This window comes from Sturnira hondurensis, unplaced genomic scaffold (assembly GCF_014824575.4).
Source record: "Sturnira hondurensis isolate 20B ecotype Veracruz unplaced genomic scaffold, ASM1482457v3 Scaffold0001872, whole genome shotgun sequence".
Classification (NCBI taxonomy): Eukaryota; Metazoa; Chordata; class Mammalia; order Chiroptera; family Phyllostomidae; genus Sturnira; species Sturnira hondurensis.
Genome location: NW_028074503.1, coordinates 1,701,213 through 1,723,770, shown reverse-complemented (window position 1 = coordinate 1,723,770; position 22,558 = coordinate 1,701,213). Strand labels below are relative to the sequence as shown.

The window sequence follows — 22,558 nt, the reverse complement described above, 5'->3', positions numbered from 1 at the left end:
CTAAAGATAAAGTGGTTTAAAGGAAAAGAAATCCCACCAGTTGTCTGACAGTCTAAAGGTAAAGGCAAATGTAGGCCAGATACTCTGGTAGATAACCAGCTTTAATCAGGTTGGCAGTCTATTACTGCACTTTTTCTTCCATTTTAAGCCATTTGGCATATGCTATCAAAGTATATGTATCAGGAACTGGGGAATGGGAGTGGGGAGAGTAGGCAGGTTTTTGACAAGTAACAATGTATGATGATGAGGGTAATGGCCTCACCCATCAAAACCAAATTATCTATTGTCTGTCTATCTATCTATCTATCTATCTATCTATCTAGGAAGGGAAGGAGAAAGAGAGAGAGAAGGCATGGGCCTTGACTCGGGAATTGAACCCGCAACCCTTTCTTTCGCAGGCCTGTGCTCAGTTTCACAGGCCTGCACTCAATACATTGAGCTACACCAGCCAGGGCCCAATTTTTGTTTTTTATTTTTAAGCCATAGAATCTTGCCAGACTAAAGTTAAAGCACATTTTGGTTGTACTGGGTTTCAAAATACGTCAGGAAGGGAAGAACTCACCTACGAACCTCTTCAGATTCTTAAAGGCAAGAGTATGATTTATCCGTCCTTACAGTTCAGCAAATAGAGAGTTGCATAGAAAACAAAGTTCAAAGGCAGTGTGGGAGCCACGAATCCTAGTGATAGAACGCTAGATTCTATCTTTGAGACTTCGAAGAACCAAAGCTTTGTTTGAACACCCGCCATGACTACAGTACCTAGAGGAATATTCTACAATTTCTTACAGGTTCTGGTGCTCTCGTTCACGAGGACAGTGTAAATTTGGAGTTGGTGGAGTACAATGCAGCAGAAGGAGAGAGAAGGGTCAATTACCTCCCCTTTTCTTTACATCGGCCCATTTAGAATATTAAACGTATTTGAATTAGAGGTGGCAGAGAACACTACCAGCAACAGGCACACAACCTGCGGCAACGTATTTCCAAAACAAACCACCACCGCTGGGGGTGCGGGTGGCTTTATTCCAGGAAAGGACCCCAGGAAGGGCAAGCGATCACCGCTAGGGGGCGTAGCCGTCCCCACCCCCCCACCCCACCCCCCGCCCCGCAAAGCGCCCACCCGCGGTGCGCGCACGCGAGGCCTCCCACCGCGCCTGCGCCTAGAATGGACGCTGGCTCGCCTTTCCCCGACGCCCCGCGGTCCGGGCTGGGGTGAAAAACTGCGTGACACGCAGCGAGCGTGGCGGCCATCTTCTTCAGGATACGTCAATCGAGCCCGTTCGGGTTGAAGAAGAGCGTTGCGCAAGCGCGCCCAAAACAGTCGCAGGTAACTCCCAGCTGACGGGTGAGGCGTCGCCGTCGTCGCCGGAAGTTTGGCGTTTCGGTGCCGCGGGGGAGGTGGCTGTCGCGGCAGTAGCAGCTGAGTGTCTCCTGATACCCGGATGTAAGGCGGACCGCCGGCTCCCGTAGACCCTCGGCCAGGCGTGAGGAAGGTACGCGAGCGTCCCGACTGTCTCCGCCGCCTGCTGTCGAGCCGCCTGCATCTTCATTTCCCTTTTGCCAGCTTCTCTAAAGAGCTGGACGGCTCTCCCCTTTCCTTTCTCACCTCGTGTCGCGTTGCCACGCACGCCTCTTCCTATTTCTCTTGTCCCAGTTCCTCGCGCCTTTGGGAGGCAGTGGGCAGCTCCTACACACCGTCGCTTGAGGTAAGCAAACAACCTGACCGTGTCGGCTGCCCAGTCGCCGCATCACCTGCTGCTGCTTGACGGGCGGTCAGCAGTAAAAGGGGCCATGACCGAGACCGTGTCAGGCTGGGGCTGCCTCGGCGGCCGGTAGGGCGCCAGAACCCCGAGGTGGCGTATCTATTGAGTGAGACTACGGGTGGCGTCGGCGGTGGCCCGCAGGTAGTCTCAGGCCTTGTTTCTGCCCCCAGCGGCTTTGCTTCTCGGTGTTTCCCCTGAGCCCTCGCTGAGCTGCGGTTCCAGCTGCTGGCTCTCCTACCCCCGTCGCCACCCGCTGACCCGGCCTGAACCCGGAGGCCCCTGCAGTCTGCGGAGGCGGGGACCTAGGGATCATGGTTTCATAGTCTTTATAGCCTGAGACCGGACCAGGGGCTTGAGTCCAAGGTCATAGAGTAATTCGGGTTGGATATGAGGTTCTGGGCACAGGTAGAGTCCCCCTAGAGTAGATATAGATGCAGTGAAGGCCATAATGAGGTTTCTGTGAGCAGAGAGGAATTAGATTCTCGATTTTTAGCATTATTCATAAGATGATTTGACAACTGGGGTTTGTTTTACTCAGGCAGAATGGGATAGCAAGTCCAATCTCCTTATCCCGTCCCTCACCTCCCCTACTACCACCTCGAAATGTGGAGTTCTGAAAACCCAGCACCTACAGTATTTTTCTGGGCGAGGGGGTGGGGAGGACGGGTGGAGAGTGCAGCGGGGAAGGAGGAAGGAGTTAAATCATTGAGATTTGAGAAGTACTTCTTTTCTGTAGCACTTAAGTCGCTGAAATGGGATACTTTAGCAGGAAGTAGTTGCAGTACACAATATTTAAATATTGTTATCAAATGATATTTTAGGAAATGATTGTTTTTTGCAGAAACCAGTAAAAGAATGTTACTTAGTGGAATAGTAGGATGTGAGTTTTGTTTTCCCCACCAAACATTACTTTTTAAAAACCTGCGTAAAAAAACACTGGTTTCAGTTTAAAACATTCTGGTCGCAGTGAGCTTGGGTATATTCATCCTTTTTTCTGATTTGGTACTTAGATTCTGCTTTACACATTGACCTAACACCAGTGGAACCTTTTTTAATTTGAAAATTCTCACCATGGAATTAGATATGAGAATAGGATAAAAAGTGCTTAAAAATGCTTAATTTGGAAGTTGCAAGTTCAGGCCTTACAGCATGTGAGGAAATAAAACTAACAGATACTTCCTCCTTTTAGGTAAAGTGCAGTATATACCTCTTAAGATTAGATGTGTGACTTTGAAAGTGCTTTTTTAGAACAAAACTTGCCCTGGCTTATAAGCTTCTGCCCACCTTAATCATTCCTGGCATATACTGCCATTCCTCATTGATCAGCATAATGATTCTGTAGCAAACAATAACTTTTTTAATACTAGCCCTATACAAGGTTTTGTGCTAGGCATTTAAATCGATAAATTATACCTCCAGAAGCACTGAAAAAGGACCGTAATTAATGAGTGCCATTAACTCCCTTTGCTGGCTGGCAGTTTGTAGTTTGGTAGTTGATTACAGGTCAGAGCGTGTTGTATTTATTCTAATAATAAAGATCACCAGCATTTCACAATTCAAAGTAATAGGTTTTTAAGTAAAATTTTTTTCATGACTTTTATTGACAAATTTATGTTTTGCAGAGTTTTTTGAATAACCTGTACCGAAGGTGATAATAATTTTATTTTTTAAAAGATTTTATTTATTTTTAGAGGAAAAGGGAGGGAGAAAGAAAGGGAGAGAAACATTAGTGTGTGATTACCTCTCACTTCCCCCTCTCTGGGGACCTAGCCTGCAACCCAGGCATGTGCCTTGACCAGGAGGAACTGAGCCAGCGACCCCTTGCTTTGCATTCGGGCTGGTCTTCAATCCAGTGATCCACACCAGCCAGGGCTGAAGGTGATAATGGAAGTTTAAATGGTTATAAATCAACTCCAGTAAAATTATTACCATAGATAATTCACTTAAGGACTATATTAACCCTCTGAAGCCCAGACTGTTTTCCATGCACTACCACTTTTTTTTTTTGGCACAGTGAAAGTTAATTGGTCTCTGTGTGTAAATTCTGTATTCCAGTTACATTATATTACTGTAGTTACTCATCAAATATATCATTTTGTTAACCTAATTATCCTGTCTTTTCTTTTTTTGAGGGGCTACATCTTATGCTTAATTGGATTACAGTACATCTGAAAATAACATTTATGGTCTGTGCTCTCTTCAGCTTACTTTAAACATTTATGGCTGTATATGTGAGAGTCAACAAAAAAAACTCAGGATATAAATAAAAATGGGGTATTGAATATTACTGTAATGTAGTGGTTCTCAAACTGTTTAGTCAGGATCCCTTTACACTCTTAAAAATTATGTAGGACTCTAACTTTTGTTTATATGGGTTATATTTGTTGATAGTTACTGTATTTGAAATAAAATATTAATTCACTAAGGAATAACTAGTAAACTAATTATAGGTTAATATAAATAACGTTTTTAAATGAAAAACAACTACTTTCCAAAAGAAAAAAATTAGTTAAAGAATGGCAACTGTTTTACATTTTGTGAATTTCTTTAATATCAGTTTCTGCATTTAATCTGTTATATGTTGTTCTGGTTGAAATATATGAAGAAAATCTAGCATCACTGTTGGGAGGCATACTTTAATGACTAGGTAATTGTGATAGTCTGATTCCACAACAAAATTCAACAAACAAATTGTAATTTTTTAAATGTTAGCTATAGTGTGGAATCTGAAACTGTATCCACACACTTTTGGTAAAATATTGTATTATACTTCATTGATCTGTTTTGCACTTTTTTTTTTAAGATTTTATTTATTTATCTTTAGAGGGGAAGTGAAGGAGAGAAGTATCAATGTATGGTCGCCTCTCATGAGTCCCCTGCTGGGAACTGGCCTGCAACCCAGGCATGTGCCCTGACTGGGAATCGAACCGTGATGGTGTAGTTTGCAGGCTCGCGCTCAATCCACTGAGCTACGCCAGTCAGGGCTGTTTTGCACTTCTTAATTGATCTTTTACCCATATATGATTTTGATCTAAGGAACCCCTGAAAGGGTCTCTGGAATCCTCAGGGTCTTTTACCACATTTAGAAAACTACTCCTTAAATGTAGATAATTATATAGTTTAGAATTAATGCAGTTATTGAAGCTGAAAAGGATAATGATAATATGATAATGAAGTTGTCGGGTAAAGTGAAACTAGGAGTAACTAAGGTAAATATTTTCTTATATTCTCTTCATCAAAAATGTTACTGTATCATCAATATTATTGTAGCTTATTATTACTATAGTTAGTATTAAACAAGTGTTTATGTTGTGCCAGAACTTGTTTTAAGGACTTAACTGTTCGGAAATGTTTTTACTGTGTCATCTTTAGTGATGGTTAAGAGAAAGGCAAATATAATTTAACTTATTTTTTCCCCTACATACATTATTCTCTGTAACACAGATACTAGTTCCATACACTGAAGGCTTTCCCCCTAAGATCAACAAGACAAGGGTGTCTATTCTTGCCATTCAACATTGCACTAGAGGTTACAACATTGTGCTAGTGTGTCTATTCTTGCCATTCGATATTGTGCTAGAGGTTCTATCCAGGACAGTTAGGCAAGAAAAAGAAATAAAGACACCCAGGTTAGAAAATAATAAAAAAAAACGATTTCTACTTGCAGATAACTTAATCTTAAATGATGAAAATCCTAAGGAATACCCCCCAAAAACCTACTAGAACTAATAAATGAATTCAACAAGGTTATAGAATACAAAGTCAGTGTACAAAAATCAGTTGTATTTCTGCATACTATCCCATGAACCATCCAAAAAGAAAATTAAGAATTCCTTTCATAGTAAAAAAATAAAGTACAGTAGGTCCTTGATAATGTCTTTCAAGAAATTGTAACTGATAAGAAATTGTAACATTTCTTAGAATGTTAATGGGTGCCATAGGATCCTAACTCTTTTTTATGTCAATTAGCCTATGTCTGTGATGAAATTGGTTTCATTTATATTGTTTCCCTTAACACTGCAGAACTTAATGGCAATGTTAAGTTACTGTACTTACAAGCAAATTTAACAAAAGTAGTATAAGCCTTGACACTAAAAATTATGAAATATTGCTTACAAAATGAAAGATAGTCTAAATAAATGAAAAGATATCTATGTGTAAGGATTAGAGGATTTACTGTTAAGATGGCAGTATTGCACATTGATCTACAGATTCAGTACTATCCCTGCCAAAATCCTAGCTGACTTGCAGAAATTGAGAAGCTGGTCCTAAAATTTGTATAGAATAGCCAAAACAATTTTGAAAAGCAGTAACAAAGTTGAGAGACTCACACTTCCTCATTAAAAAACTTACTGCAGGCCCTGGCTGGTGTAGCTCAGTGGATTGAGCACAGGCCTGCGAACCACATGATCACGGTTCGATTCCTAGTCAGGGCACATGCCTGGGTTGCAGGCCAGTTCCCAGCAGGGAACTCATGAGAGGCAACCATACATTGATATTTCTCTCCTTCTCTCCTTCCCTTCCCCTCTAAAGATAAATAAACAAAATCTTTTTAAAATATATTTTATTGATTATACCATTACAGTTGTTGTTCTATTCCCCCCTTCATTCTCCTCCACCCTGAATACCCCTCCCCCACCATTCCCCCCTTTAGTTTATAACCACGTGTCTCAAGTTCATTAGATTCTATATTTCCCCTACTATTCTTGCCCTCCCCCCATCTATATTCTACCTACTGTCTGCTATTTTCTATACCTTCTTCCCCTTCTCCTCCCCCACTTCCCTGTTGCTAACCCTCCATGTGTTCTTCATTTCTATGGTTCTGCTCCTGATCTGGCTGTCCTTTTGGTCTGCTTTTGTTTTAGGTGTGGTTGTTAATAACAGTGAGTTTGCTGTCCTTTCACTGTTCATATTTTTTATCTTCTTTTTCTTAGGTAAGTCCCTTTAACATTTCATATAATAAGGGCTTGGTGATGATGAACTCCTTGATCTTATCTGAGAAGCACTTTATCTGCCCTTCCATTCTAAATGAAAGCTTTGCTGGATAGAGCAGTCTTGGATGTAGGTCTTTGGATTTCCTGACTTAGAATTCTTCCTTCCAGCTTCTTCTTGCCTGTAAGGTCTCTTTTGAGAAATCCGCTGACAGTCTGATGGGTACTCCTTTGTAGGTGACTGTCCCCTTATCTTTTGCTGCTTCTAGGATTCTCCTCTTCATTTTAATCTTGGGTAATGTAATTATGAGGTACCTTGGTGTGTTCCTTCTTGGGTCCAAGTTCTTTGGGACTCTCTGAGCTTCCTGGATTTCCTGGAAGTCTATTTCCTTTGCCAGACTGGGGAAGTTCTCCTTTATTATTTGTTCAAATAAGTTTTCCACTCATGGCTGTTTCTTTTCCCCTTCTGGTACCCCTATGATTTGGATGTTGGAACGTTTAAAGATGTCCTGAAGGTTCCTAAGCCTCTCCTCATTTTTTTTGAATTCTTATTTCTTCATTTTTTTCTGGTTGGATGTTTCATTCTTCCTTCTGGTCCACTCCCTTGATTTGAGTCCCAGTTTCCTTTCCATTACTATTGGTTTCCTGTGCATTTCCCTTCATTTCAATTAGTTTAGCCTTCATTTGTTCCTCTAATTTGTGGCTAAAATCAACCAGTTCTGTGAGCATCCTGATCACCAGTGTTCTGAACTGTGCATCTGAGAGGCTGGCTGTTTCCTGGTCGCTTAGAGTTATGGGCTCTGGGGCTTTGAGTTCTTCTTGAGCCATGTTTTGGACTGTTCGTGCCTGTTACATATGAGGAGCAGAGCCCTAGGTGTTCACCAGGGTGGGGCCACTCAGTTGCTGGGTTGTGACACTATGTGGGGGCGGGGCCAAAGGGAAAGCAATGGCGGCCCCATCTGCTACCTGCTGCCACCACCGTGGGCTGCGAGGTCTGTCCCATTGCGCAAGAATGTGTGACCGAGGTCAGCCTGCCACTGGGTTTGCCCAATGGATCCTGGGCAGTCCGTCTCACTGCTCACTCCTCTTCTGGTTTATCTGCACAAGAATGTGTGACTGCAGCCAGCCTGCCACCCCGAGCCCTCACTGGGTCAGCCCTATGCGGAGCTGCCTGGGCACCTGGGGTGGGGGGATCTTTATTGCATGTTCCGGCTCTGCTGCTAGCTCCACCCCTCTTACCGGTCCGGTTGAACGGTTCGTTGTTGTTGGACTTCCATATAGTTCAATTTTCTGTTCTTTGGATGTGTCTTTGTTCCCCAAACCTTTGTTGTATTCAAACTTGGTTGTGGGAAAAGGCACAGTGTTTCCACCTATGCCTCCATCTTGGTGGAAGTCCAGGATTTCAGCCTTGAAGGAGGGGCTGAGAGCATTCTTGCTCAGAGCCCTGTTCTCCCATCAGACCCAGCACTTCCATTATTCCTCACCATGCTGTAAGCGAAAAACATGCCCAAAAGTTCCCCGAATCCTTATCTGTTTTTAAGACAGCTGGACAAACAGTTCTCCATTTGCTCTGGAAGGCACAATTATGGGTTTCAAAGTTGCCATCCTTGATCTGGGATATGTTGTCCTCAACCTCTCTGCAGTAGTTAGTCCAAGAAAACGTGTTGCGTTATTATGGTTCATGGTGAAGTCCAGGAAGGCACATGTCCCAAGAAAGTGTCTTCTCTTATATAGTCTGAGCGTTCCCTGCCACAGTTCAGTATTCCAGGCATTCCCCATGAATCTGTGTTTGGCTAGGCAGGTCCCTGCAATTCCCAGCTCCGTCAGCTTTGCTGGTGTCTTCTTCCCAGTGGGTCTCCTCTTTCTCACTCCAGCTCCTGCTCACTACAGACTGGAATGCTGCTTGCGACTCTGCAGCCTGCTTGGTTGCATCGCTGCCTTTTCCTTACTACACTCAGCCGCATGCCAGTGGCTTGTTGCTTCCTCATTACCCCATGGTGGACCCACCATTATTTTAAATGACCTGGAGCTTCCCACATGACCTCATATTTGGCTTCTTCTACAATGTGCTTTTTTTGCCACTTCTCCCATATGTTTTACATTTTTTCGGGTGCCATCCTTAGTCAGGACAAGAGTGACTTGTTACACAGGGGCCTCCACCTCCCCTGACTATATTATTAGTCCCTGAGTGCTCATAAAGTCATGTAGCCATTTTGCCATGGCTGGTAGTACAACTATTAACTAGCCATTGACTTGCCACAGATAGGCAAAGTATGCTAAGTGATTTCATCCCCTTCTCCCTTTCCCTCAGCCATGGGCAGTGGGAAATTTCTCCTTAACTTTGAGGACCCCTCTGCACCCTGTTACAGCATGGTCTAACATGCTAGAGATAGCTTATGCAAATATTCTGGAGCTACATCATGGCAATTGTACAGTTCCAAACATACTAAGGACAACTAAATTGAACACTATAAAAAGATGAATTTTATGGCGTAGGAATTATATATAAAATATTTTTTAAAAACTCACTTTAAAATGTGATGTATAATGGAGATATTTTGATTAAAATTTGATTGCATTTTATTTTAAAGCACAGTGGGAAATTAGATGTAATCTTAATTTCTTGGATACTTTCTAACATGTATCTTGTAAATATCTTTCTACAGTAAAATAAAAATGTTGTGGATTTTTGAAGGTGGTCATTTTAGGTAAACTTTGATGATTGGTTTTTGGTCCCAATATTGATTTTATTAGGATTATATTAATAGGTTAGCTATGGTTGGGGGGGTGTCTTCTCAGTTTGTTAGCAAGTTAGAGAATACATTTTGGTCCTTGGTTGCAAGGTTTATTTAATAGATAAGGGGTTATTAATTTTTATAACGCTAGATTCATAATGACTTAGCATGTAGGGCAACCTAAAGTGAAATTAACTGTAGCATACCTGAACAGGTGATTGACAATTACTGTAGATTTGTGTATGAATTTACTTCTTTTCTAAGGTAGGTGCCAACTGCCAAATGTATTAAATATTTAAAATTGAGAGGAAAAGAAGTACAGTGATGTAATTTGTCATTTTAAAAATTAGGATTCTTGGCCCTGGCTGGTGTAGCTCAGTGGATTGAGTGCGGGCCTGCGAACCAGAGGATCGCGGTTCCATTCCCAGTCAGGGCACATGCCTGGGTTGCAGGCCAGTTCTTTGCAGGCCAACTACCAGCAGGGGATGCACGAAAGGCAACCATTGATGTTTCTCTCCCTTTCTCCTTCCCCTCTAAATATAAATAAATAAATAAATAAATAAATAAGTAAAAATAAAATCTTTAAAAAATTAGGATTCTTAGTGCTAAACTAATAAAAGAAATTATTAGTTTAGAAAAACTAACTTAAAAACTGTTTTTTAAGTTACTGTATTTTGGAGGTTTATCTTTGCTATTGTATGTTTGGAGCTTCCCAGAAAACAAAAATTAACTGCAATGTGTAAATTAATAGGTATTGCTATATGCAAAGCTGTCCTAGAACTCAGTGACTTAAAACAGCAATTTATTAATCTTGCTTATACATTTGTGGAGTGGGTTAGGGTAACTTAGGTTAGGCTTGGCAGGGCATCTGTGGATGTGGATGGGCTTCTCATTGTAGGTTGGGCTTGACACCTTATTTGGGGTTTGACTTAGTTCTGCTCCTTGTAGTTTATTTTGGGTCTTAGGCTGAAGGGGCAGTGTCTACCTGGTAAACCTTTTTTTGGGGTGATGGCAGAGATACAAGAGGGCAAGCCCAACTGCACAAAGACATTGCAAATTTACATCATTTCTGCTAACGTCCCATTAGCCAAAGCAAATCAGATGGCCAAGGCTTTGGAGTCAGCGAAATAACATTTTGCCTCCCTGAGGCCAAACTAAGGCATGTGGCCAAGCTCCGCATTAGTTAGGAAGGAAAATACATTCCCACTTCTGTGGGGATTGGGGTAGGAGGTAGTGATTATTTTAGAAGAAAGCCCACATCTATTAAACTGTAAATATGAGATGGTACCCACATTGCAGCTGTGTGATGTTTTGCATATAATTGTGAAAATAGTCGTTAAGCCATTGTTTACTTAGTCTTGCTTACTCTAAGTTGTTTTATTATATCATTTAATAGATAATACTGTTTTTGTATTCTTGTGTTTTTAATAGATTGTTTTATCTTAGCTATAGAATTTTCGTTTGAAGATTAATTCCCAAATAACACAGGAAGTTATTAGAAGCATCATTCATTAGAAGCATCATCAGTCAACTTAAAGAAAAAAGAGATATGTGGTTTCCATTTCTGTAAGGTTAGTGGCTTATACTTTCATAATTTGGTGCCTTCCAAGATGATTAGTCAGTGTGCCAAATATACTTTATATTTCAGAGAGAAATATAAGTAATATTTTAAATTTCTGCTAAGATTATATGTCTATATAATAAAACATTTAAGTGGATATATAGTGAAAAGTAAGCTCTTTTCACAGTTGTGACACTTGGTCCCTCAGTTCTTTATTCTGTTATCACAGTAGCTATTTGCGGTTTCTTTCTTGTCAATATAGTATGTATTAGCTTTTGCTATTTATTGACAGTATTTTTTGCCAGTTTTGTCTCTCAAACTTGGCTTCTGAATTTTGTGACAAGGCTTGAAAGCTTTCCCTCTCTGAAAATAAATACTAAAATTTTCACACTATTTTAATGGTTTAATTTTTAATGATTAATTTTTTCCTAGCTATCATCTCACTCTTAAACCAAAATTACCCAGATGGTTGGTTACCTGGTTGTCTTAACACCAATTATTGAGTGATCTTTTCCTCATTAATTTGAAATTAATGAAATTAATAACATCTTTATAAATATGTACTAAGTTTATGCATTCGGGCCTGTTTTAGTCTCTGTTACCTTATCAGTATGTTGAAACTAAATTGTTAATTATTACAACTAAATGTATTTTAATATCAGCAAACACAAATCTACACCCCATTACATTTATTTATTTATTTATTTATGTGTGTATATTGAAACTAGTATGTGATATCTTCTGTTATGTATTTCAGTTGATAGTTGTTTATTTAAAGCTTTTGGATTTTTTTAAGCTATTTACCATACTGAATCCACATACTAATAGTTTTTCTTGGATTTTTTTCTGCAAATAATTTTCTTTCAAATTTTTATTATTTATCTTTGTTAATTGTATCACCTCTGCAATACTCTTAAAGATACTTGTTGAATTAGTGGAAGACTTCTTGTGTTACCCCATACAGCATGATTCTTGCTTTTTTGGTTTGTGTACTCCAAAAGTTGATGGTACTAAGAAAGAAATATTTACAGGTATCCTAATATTTCAGTTGTCAACTCATTGCTTTTATTGGCATGAGTAGAGAATCAAGAGTGGGCATATTAGCATATTCGTATTATCAATAGCAGTTCTTTTTATTTTTATTTATTAATTATTTTTCAAAATAGATTTTATTGATTGTGCCATTACAGTTGTTCTATTCCCCCACTTCATTCCCCTCCACCCTGCACAACCCCCCCTTCCTCTCCTTTAGTTTATGACCACGTGTCTCAAGTTCTTTAGATTCTATATTTCCCCTACTATTCTTGCCCTCCCCCCCATCTACTTTTTACTTACCATCTATGCTACTTATTTTCTGTATCTTCTCCCCTTTTCTCATCCTCCCACTCCCCTATTGCTAACCCTCCATGTGTTCTTCATTTCTATGGTTCTGCTCCTGATCTAGCTGTCCTTTTGGTCTGCTTTTGTTTTAGATGTGGTTGTTAATAACTGTGAGTTTGCTGTCTTTTCACTGTTCATATTTTTTATCTTCTTTTTCTTAGATGAGTTCCTTTAACATTTCATATAATAAGAGTTTGATGATGATGAACTCTTTGAATGTGGTCTTATCTGAGAAGCACTTTATCTGCCCTTCCATTCTAAATGAAAGCTTTGCTGGATAGAGCAGTCTTGGATGTAGGTCTTTGGATTTCCTGACTTAGAATACTTCCTTCCAGCTCCTTCTTGCCTGTAAGGACTCTTTTGAGAGATCCACTGACAGCCTGATGGGAACTCCTTTGTAAGTGACTGTCCCCTTATCTTTTGCTGCTTCTAGGATTCTCCTCTTCATTTTAATCTTGGCTAATATAATTATGATGTGCCTCGGTGTGTTTTTCTTGGGTCCAAGTTCTTTGGGATTCTCTGAGCTTCCTGTACTTCCTGGAAGTCTATTTCCTTTGCCAGACTGGGAAAGTTCTCCTTTATTATTTGTTCAAATAAGTTTTCCACTCAAGGCTGTTTCTTTTCCCCTTCTCGTACCCCTATTTGGATATTGGAATGTTTAAAGATGTCCCGGAGGTTCCTAAGCCTCTCCTCATTTTTTTGAATTCTTGTTTCTTCATTCTTTTCTGGTTGGATGTTTCGTTCTTCCTTCTGGTCCACTCCAAGTCCCAGTTTCCTTTCCATCACTATTGGTTTCCTGGACATCTCCCTTCATTTCAATTAGTTTAGCCTTCATTTGTTCCTCTAATTTGTGGCTAAAATCAACCAGTTCTGTGAGCATCCTGGTCACCAGTATTTTGAACTGTGCATGTGAGAGGTTCGCTATTTCTTTTTCACTTAGAGTTATAGGCTCTGGGGCTTTGATTTCTTCTTGAGCTATGTTTTGGACTGTTCGTGCCTGTTACATATGAGGAGCGGAGCCCTAGCTGTTCACCAGGGTGGGGCCACTCAGTCACTGGGTTGTGATACTGTAAGTGGGGGCGGGGTCAGAGGAAAGCAATGGCAGCTGCTGGGCCTCGTGCCGTCTGTCCCACTGCGTGCAAATGTGCGACCGTGGTCAGCCTGCGCGGTCCATCCCACTGCTCACTCCTCTGCTGGTTTATCTGCACAAGAATGTGTGACTGCAGCCAGCCTGCTGCCCCACTCCCTCACTGGGTCCGCCTGATGCGGGGCTGCCTGGGTGCCTGGGGTTGGGGGCTCTTTCTTGCGTGTTCCGGCTCCACTGTTCGCTCTGCCCCTCTTACCGGTCCTGGTTGAACGGTTCGTTGTTGTTGGACTTCCATATAGTTCAATTTTCTATTCTTTGGCTGCATCTTTGTTCTCCAAACCTTTGTTGTATTCAAACTTGGTTGTGGGAGAAAGCAAAGTGTTTCCACCTATGCCTCCATCTTGGCGGAAGTCCCCAATAGCGGTTCTTTTTATAAAGTCTTTTTAATTATCTAAAAAATTTGAAAATTCAGTAAGGGCACATATGTTATCTTTTTGTTTATTTCTGAACTCTTCTTTCCTTTTTCTCTGATTTTTTTAATACATTCATTTTTTGCTGCACTTTCTCTTCTAACTCTTGGAATACATATGGGAAGTAAATTCTTTGAAACCCTACATGTTTAAGAGTATCCTTATTTGGGCTCACACTTAATTATTTGGACATTGAGTTCTACTTTTAACATAATTTTCTTTCTGCATTTTGAAGGATTTTCTCCTTAACTCTGTTTTCTTGGTATTGAGAAGTCTATGTAATTCTGATCCTTAATCTAATGTATATGATTGAGGTTTTTACCAACCTCTAGAAACTTGAGGGTCATCTTCCATTTCTCATAATATGCTTTTTAAAATGTTGTTCTCGTTATCCTAGATACTTTTGGCCATTATAATCTAGAAACTTGTGTCTTTTAGTTGTAGGAAAATTTCTTGTATTCTTGGGGTTTTTTTTTTATTGCTTTTTCTGTTTTTTCTAACCCCAGTTACTAGGTTACTGGATGTTCATTGATAGTGTTTTCAATTTTCTTATCTACTTAATTTTCTTTTGTCTACTGTTTGCCATTTGAGTCTTTTTGTTTTACTTTATAGAGCTCTCGTTACCTTTATCTTGTAATGCTTTTATTAACTTAAAATTTTTTGTACTGTTTTTAATTTTAAAGGCATCCTTTTTGTACTGTGAATGTTTTTGTGTATTTCATGGATGAATTAGCCTTCTTAAAGGTGTTTGTTACTGCATAGTTTGTTTCTTCCAAGCTACTTGTTTCCTATTTTTCTTTTTCTTTTCCATTTTAAGGTTTTCTTTGTGTATGTGGAAATTCTTGTTTATTTGGTCAGTGGTCACATTTGAGATACTAAAAACTGATTTCATGCTGTCTGTGTTGAAATGGTGGATGGGCTGGTAGTCTGGTTGGATTATAGGGTGTGAGCGTGTATGTATCCTTTTTTTTCACTTTCAGTAATTTTATTTTCCAGTTGCAATTGGTATACAATATTATATTAGTTTCTGGTGTACAACTTAGAGATTACGTTATATGACTTACTAAGTGATCATCCTGGTAAATCTAGTACCCATCTAACCTTACATAGTTTAAATTACAGTATTATTGATTTGTTACCTTTGCTGTACTTTTACATCCCCATGAGTTCTGTAACTGTTAAATTGTAGTTTTTAATCCCTTCACCTTTATCACCCATTCCCCCAATCCCCTTCCCATCTGGCAAAATGTTCTCTGAGTCTGTTTCTGTTCTGTCTCTATTTATTTATTTTTTTTGAGAGTCCACATAAAGGTGACATCGTATGCCATTTTTTCCCTTTGTCTGACTTATTTCATTCAGCACAATACCCCCTGCATCCATCTCTGTTGTTGTAGATTGCAAGATTTCATCATTTAAAGTAGTTCTTGACTGATATGTATTTACTGCCATTTTATTCATATTTTTAATTTATCTTCTTAAAGAAGACCCTTTAGTATTTTCTGAATACTGGTTCGGTGGTGATAAACTTCTTTAGCTTTTCCTTGTCTGTGCAGTTCTTTAAATAGGTAATCTTGGTTGTAGGTCCTTGCTTTTCATCAATGAATATTTCTTGCCAGTCCCTTTTGGTCCGCAAAGCTTCTGTTGAGAAATCAGCTGACCGTCTTTTGGGAGCTCCCTTTTAGATAACTAACTGCTTTTCTCTTCCTGCTTTTAACATTCTCTGTTTTTAACCTTTCATGTTTTCATTGTGATGTGTCTTGGTGTGGGCCTCTTTGGGATTACCTTGTTTCTGACTATCTGTGCTTCCTTAAACTTGTATGTGTTTCCCTCATCAGTTTAGGGAAGTTTCTATCATTATTATTTTTATTTATTCATTCATTCATTCATTCATTTATTTTTAATTGCTTTTTTGTTGTTCAATTACAGTTGCATGCATTTTCTCCTCACCACTTCCCCCCGTCCCAGCCAATCACACCTCCCTCCCTTGCTTCCACCCTCCCCCTTGGTTTTGTCCATGCGTCCTTTATAGTAGTTCCTGAAAACCCTTCTCCCCACTGTCCCCTCCTTCCTCCCCTCTGGCAATTGCTAGATTGTTCTTAATTTCAGTGTCTCTGGTTATATTTTGTTTGCTTTTTTCTTTTGTTGATTATGTTCTACTTAAAGGTGAAATCATATGGTATTTGTCCCTCCCTACCTGGCTTATTTCACTTAGCATAATGCTCTCCAGTTTCATCCATATTGTCACAAAGGATAGGAGCTCCTTCTTTCTCTCTGCTGCATAGAATTCCATTGTGTAAATGTACCGTAGTTTTTTGATCCACTCATTCACTGATGGGCACTTAGGTTGCTTCCAGCACTTGGCTATTGTAAATTGTGCTTCTATGAACATTGATGTGCATAGGTTCTTTTGGATTGGTGTTTCAGGGCTCTTAGGGGATAATCTCAGCAGTGGAATTGCTGGGTCAGAAGGCAGTTCCATTTATACTTTTCTGAGGAAATTCCATACTGTTTTCCATGGTGGCTGCACCAGTCTGCAATCCCACCAACTGTGCACTAGGGTCCGCTTTTCCCCACAACCTCTCTAACATTTGTTGTTTGTTGCTTTGTTTATGATGGCCATTCTGACTGGTGTGAAGTGGTATCTCTTTCCATCATTATTTTTTTCACATAGGTTTTCATTTTTGCTCTCTCTTCTGGCATCCCTATGATGTCAGTGTTGGTATGCTTGTTTTTGTCCCAGATGCCTCTTAAACTATCCTTTTTTTTTTTAACTGTTCTAGTTGGGTGTTTTCTACTTGTATATTTTTCAAATCTCTGATTTGATCCTCCGTTTCATCTACACTACTGTTGATACCCTGAAGTATATTCTTTAGTTCTGACTGGTTCTTTTTTATTTTATAATTTCTTTTTGTTTCTTACCTCTTATTTCATTATGTTCATCTACTCTTCCCCTACTCTAGGACTAGGGGGCCTGGTGTGGGCCTGGGACCCCCTCACTCCTTACAGAGGACATCTGCAGCCCAGATATCCCTCCTGATTTATATTTGCCACTCCTGAATGTGGGACCAGCTTGTTCGATGTCTAAGTTCCTAAGTTCATTGAGCATCCTTATAACCAGTGTTTGAGCTTTACATCTCATCTGTAAGATTGCTTGTATCCATTTTGTTTAGTTCCTTTTTTAGAGTTTTTGTTCTGTGCTTTAATTTGGGATATGTCTCTTTGTCACCTCATTTTGGCAGCCTCCCTGTATTTGTTTTGTTGAATTAGGTAGAGTTTCTTCATCTCCCAGGCTTGGTAGAGTGTCCTTTTGTTGTAGGTGTTAAGCATCCTGTAGCATCCAGTGGCACAGCCTCACCATTCACCAGAGCTGGGCACTCCAGGTGTGTCTCCTGTGTGGGCTGTAGTTATACCTTAATTGCATTTGGCACCTCAGTGGGAGGAATTTACCCCCAGGCCAGTTTGCTGCAGGGACAGACTGACCAACTTGAAGAATCAGTTGTGTAGGGGCTCAGCTCACAAGCAGAACTTAACTTTAGTGGGGCTCTGCTCTGGTACCCACTCTGTTTACCACTTGGGTGTGTCACTTGTGGAGGTGGTTGGGTGGTGCTTTGAAATGGTCTGAAGCTGTCTCTGGAACCTCCTGGGAGGTGCAGGCTAGGGTCACCTAGCATGAGGTACAAAACAATCTATAGATGGCTGCCAGTTGTGCTAGGTTTGTAGGTGCACAGGGAAAGGCCAAGCTGTGAACCAGGGTTGGCTGTTGCAAGTGCCAGGCCTGGGGCCATTCAGCAGGAAGTACAAGGCATACCAAGGCCAGATGCTACTTGTTTGATTTTAGGAAAGTCTGAAGCATGAGCCAAGATAGGCTGTTTATATTGAAAAGCCACTGGAAATGGCTTAGGTTGGGCCTGCAAGTTGGGTGGGATGGGGTCTCAGGGAAATCACCAGGGCAGGCTTGTCAGCCCTAGCCAGGATGATGGAAGGTCAGATCTGGCACCTGCCTGCTTTGTGCTGGGAGTCTCAGGAAAGGAACAGAGTCCTCTGCCAGCACTCTGTTTGGGAGAAAGCTGCCCCTTCAGTCCTTGTCTTAATGTCAGACAAGTCAGTTCCTCTGTGTATGTTCTCGATGCCTTGCACGCTGCTGCCCCAGCACTAGAGCTTAGAGCAAGCGAATCTGAATAAGTTCATGCACAGCCCTTTAAGAGGAATGCCTGAGTTTCTAGCCACTCACCAACTCACTCAGCCTCAAACTGCACTGGTTTTTGCAACCAGAAGTTATGAGGGCTTTTCTTCCTGGCCTGGAATCTAGGACTAGGGGGCCTGGTGTGGGCCTGGGACCCCCTCACTCCTCACAGAGGACATCTGCAGCCTAGATAATCCTCCTGATTTATATCTGCCACTCCTGAATGTGGGACCAGCTTGTTCGGTGTCTCCACCCCTCCTACCAGTCTTGATGTGGCTTCTTTATATCCTTAGTTCTAGGACTTAACATTTGGGCTAGTTTTCAGGCAGTTCTGAATGATGGTTGTCCTGTAGTTTAGTTGTAATTTTTATGTGGTTATGCAAGAATTCTAGTACTGCATTTACCTATAGGTCTTTTCTCTAGGTTTCTCAAATTCATTAGAAAATACTGTAATCTGTCAGTTTTCTTTGTAGAAGGCATAGGCTTGGCTGCTCTCCTCTGGGAGTCTCTGAGTAGACAAAGGAGGTTTTGGGTGAAGGGAGTGGGTTTCAGCAATTAGTTTATGTACTCCTACTTAATCCTCTGTTGTCATTTTAATACTTCTTGCCTGAGCTGTGACCATTAAGCCCCCAGATGAAAGAACTTTTGTTTTACTTGTTCGAGAGATTTATACCTCCAGTCTTCAGGTAGTGATGTGGGTCAGTCCTCTGGATGCTAGTAATTGGAAAGGCAGTCTGGGAGCTTTTCCTCTTTTTTTTTTTTTTTGAGTCATCATTTTTATCCCCATCTCTTATGGAGCCTCGTATTACCACTTCCTGGATCCTGGAGGATTCTGTGCTTTATGGGGAAAACTGAGCTGCCTCTCAGTTTTCTCCATTTCCAGCTCAGGACTTGGGTTTTCTTGAGTCTGAGGTTAATTATTATTTGTTCTCCTTCGTAGCTTCCATACTTTTTATTTTATTATTTTCTCTTTTGTTCTTTCCCTTTAGATTCATGACTTTGTCTTACTTTATCTTTTGTTATTTTTAAATATTTTATTTATTTATTTTTAGAGAGAGGGAAAGGGAGGGAGGAAGAGGAAGAGAAACATCAGTGTGCAGTTGCCTATCATGCACCCCCTACTGGGGACCTGGCTTGCAACCCAGGCATGTGCCCAAGACTGGGAGTCAAACCAGTGACCCTTTGCTTTGCAGTCTGGCTCTCAATCCACTGAACCACATCAGCAAGGGCTTGTATTTATGGTTTTGTCTTATTTTAATACATCGTATATTTTTAGTAGATTTTATGGGAAAGTAGAGGTTAATGTGTTTGTTTAAATTTGCCTTTTTAACTGTCAATGTTTTTCTATGTGTAGAGTTATTTATGTAGCACCGATTTTCCTCAAAATAGGATTTTACTTGATCAGTTTAAGTCTGATAAATTTTTTTCTTATATTTTTTTAAAAGATTTTATTTATTTAACTTTAGAGGGGAAGGGAAGGAGAGAGGGAGAGAAATATTGGATGGTTGCCTCTCATGTGTCCCCTGCTGGGAACTGGCCTGCAACCCAGGTATGTGCCCTGACTGGGAATCGATCCGTGATACTCTGGTTCACATGCCCGCGCTCAGTCCACTGAGCTACACCAGCCAGGGTTTTTTCTTGTATTTTAAGACTTTATTTTTTAGAACATAGAGTGATTGAATGCTATTCTGTTGGATACATGTAATATCAGTTAACTTCATGTTAGAAATACTGAAATTATGCTGTATGTTAGGTGAGCTCTGAAGACTAATAATAGGATGGTAAAATTATGGAGTGTTATATTTAATGAGAGGTGAATCACTGATTACATTTTTCTTGTATACCTTTTAAACCTTAAAAAAACTTTTTTTTTAGGTGCCATATAATATGTTGAGCTATAATAAGGAATGATTTTGTCAAATTTTCATGAGTTATGGTGGCTGAAAGATCAATTCTGTCTTGTGGGAAAAGAACTGTAAGTAATCTCAAGTAATAAACTGATTTTCAACATCTGTGCTTAAATAAGACCCATTATTGATTTATTCATGGGAATGTACTTGGGATATTTTATTCTGTTAGCTTTAATTGTATAGACTAAATAATTCAAAGGAGAAGTTAGATTTTATATAAAAAGATTATTTCTGTATAGTGTTAGTATTGCCATGTTTCTTCAAGTGTACAAAATTTAATTTTTATCTTTTAATTTTTCAGAAATGGCAGCACAAAAGGAAATCTATATTAATAAAATATTTTATTAAACGAAAGAGGTTACATAAGAACTTTGAACCAGCAGACTCAGCAAAGGAGGGAAGAAACCAATTAGCTGTAAGACATGTTTCAAATGAATCAAAGTTCAATATATGTAGACTCCAGAAGACAAAAGTTTTCAAAAACATTGTCAAAACAGACAGGTCAGTGATAAATAACTTCTCCAGTAATAGGGTTAGGCCTGAAATCCAATATTAATCAACAAATTAACAAAACAAATAGAACTAAATTTTTTTCATAAAAAGTTCTAAAAATATCAAATTAGAATTAAATTTTCTTCAAATTTATATCGCCTTCCCCAAAGCAAAGTAGATCTCTTTCAGTCTTGATACCAGCTTTTCTCATATTCTAGGGATGACAGAAACCCTACTTGAAGCAAACTAGTATTTTGTTGAAAATGTGTATCAGCATCAAAGTCAATTTTTAAGACCTGCACCTCAATAATAATACTGGACATTCAGCATTCTCACCTATCAGGACACGCAAATCCTCTCAGAAGCTGTTCAAAACAGGAGGACCTGACTCAGGAACGATGTCCATTCAGGAGAAATCAAAAGAAAATCCCTCCAATGTTATTAAAAAAAGTGATGATAAGAATTTAGAAGCACAAATTCAAGGTTCTCAAAAGAATCTAGCAAAAAAATTGAACCCAAAGGAGGCTATAAAATCACTAGTTAAATCTTCCAGTGAAAGTAAAATAAATCAGCCTGAATTAGGCATATGTATGACTACAAGGTCAGCAACAGCAGCATTCAATGATGAAAAAGCTGGTAAGTCCATTAATAAAAATATGGCAACTGTGAAGAGACATTCACAACAAGAATCTACAAAAAAGAAATCTCAGAAAAAATCAGTGCATGAGACCCCAAAATCAAATGAACAGCTTAACCGGAGATCACAAAGACTACAACAGCTAACAGAGGTTTCAACAAGGTCTCTGCGTAGTAGAGAAATTCAGGGTCAAGTTCAAGCAGTTAAACAGAGTTTGCCACCAACAAGAAAAGAGCACTGTAGCAACACTCAAAGTAAATCTAATAAAACAACTCAAAAACATGTAAAAAGAAAAGTACTGGAAATAAAGTCTGATTCTAGAGTGGATGAAAACCCAGTCATTAATAATGAAGTAGTAAATTCCCCGAAAGGAAAAAAACGCAAAGTAGAGCATCAGACAGCTTATGCTTGTAGTTCTCAGTACGTAAAAGGACCTGAAAACTGTCTTCAGAAGAATACTGGAAAGGGGGAAACAAAGTCTGTGCCTGTAACTTCTGAGATAAAAAGATCAAAAATGGTTACTATAGTTGTCTCTAAAAAGAATGAGATGAAGAAGTCAGTTCATTCACAAGTGAATACTAGTTCAAAACCTCAAAAAAGTCCACAGCCATCAGTGCCTGAACAAAGTGTAGATAATGAGCAAGGAGGAAAGAGCAAACGAGGTAGCATTCTTCAGCTCTGTGAAGAAATTGCTGGTGAAATCGAGTCAGATACTGTAGAGGTAAAAAAGGAATCTTCACAAACAGAAAGTGTAAAGGAGGAAAAGCCTACAGAAATAAAATCAGAACAGACTGATATTGAAAGACAAATACTTTATCAGAAGGAAACCAATCAGGATGTTCAATGTAATCGTTTCTTCCCCAGTAGAAAAACAAAGCCCGTGAAATGTATACTAAATGGAATAAACAGCTCAGCTAAAAAGAACTCCAACTGGACTAAAATTAAACTCTCAAAATTTAATTCTGTGCAACAGAATAAGTTGGACTCTCAAGTTTCCCCTAAATTGGGCTTATTACGAACTAGTTTTACACTACCAGCATTAGAAATGCCTCATCCAGTTACTCAAAATACATTTTTAGGGACAAAACCACATGATGATAAAAACATAGCTTGTCAGCAGGAAGAAATGAAAGAAATTAATTCTGAAGAAGTTAAAGTTAGTGATACTACAGTTGAAATTAATAAAACCACAAAAAGGGCTCCTGAAAATTGTCATTTGGATAATAAGATAAAACCACCTCCTGACTCACCATTGGATAACCAGATGAAAGATTATTTTGAATCAACACCAGATAAGGTAAATCTATTTTTTTAACCCATTTTTATTATACACAATAGAGATGTCTGAGTACTTTATAAAAAGAAGTAAGTGTTTATAACATACTTTATCTTAGGAATCATAAAAGACTGAA

General features: G+C 39.6%; 1 protein-coding gene across 7 annotated transcripts in view; it reads left to right on the top strand.

Moving 5' to 3' along the window:
- Positions 1-1,401: 1,401 nt before the first annotated feature.
- ESCO1 (establishment of sister chromatid cohesion N-acetyltransferase 1) overlaps positions 1,402-22,558 on the top strand; it is an 82,230-nt gene continuing 61,073 nt past the window's right edge. For 2 of the 7 annotated variants that reach the window (XR_005064390.1, XR_005064389.1), the window contains exons 1-4: positions 1,618-1,703; positions 10,858-10,997; positions 19,983-20,082; positions 20,319-22,443. Coding sequence is in view for 5 of the 7 variants with exons in the window: in XM_037031702.1 (XP_036887597.1) it covers positions 20,908-22,443 (1,536 nt within the window). In the remaining 2 variants the exon portion in view is untranslated. Of the gene's footprint in view, positions 1,491-1,617; positions 1,704-10,857; positions 10,998-19,982; positions 20,083-20,318; positions 22,444-22,558 lie in introns of those variants that run through there. The other 5 variants (XM_037031729.1, XM_037031702.1, XM_037031721.1 and 2 more) reach the window with 5 other exon arrangements.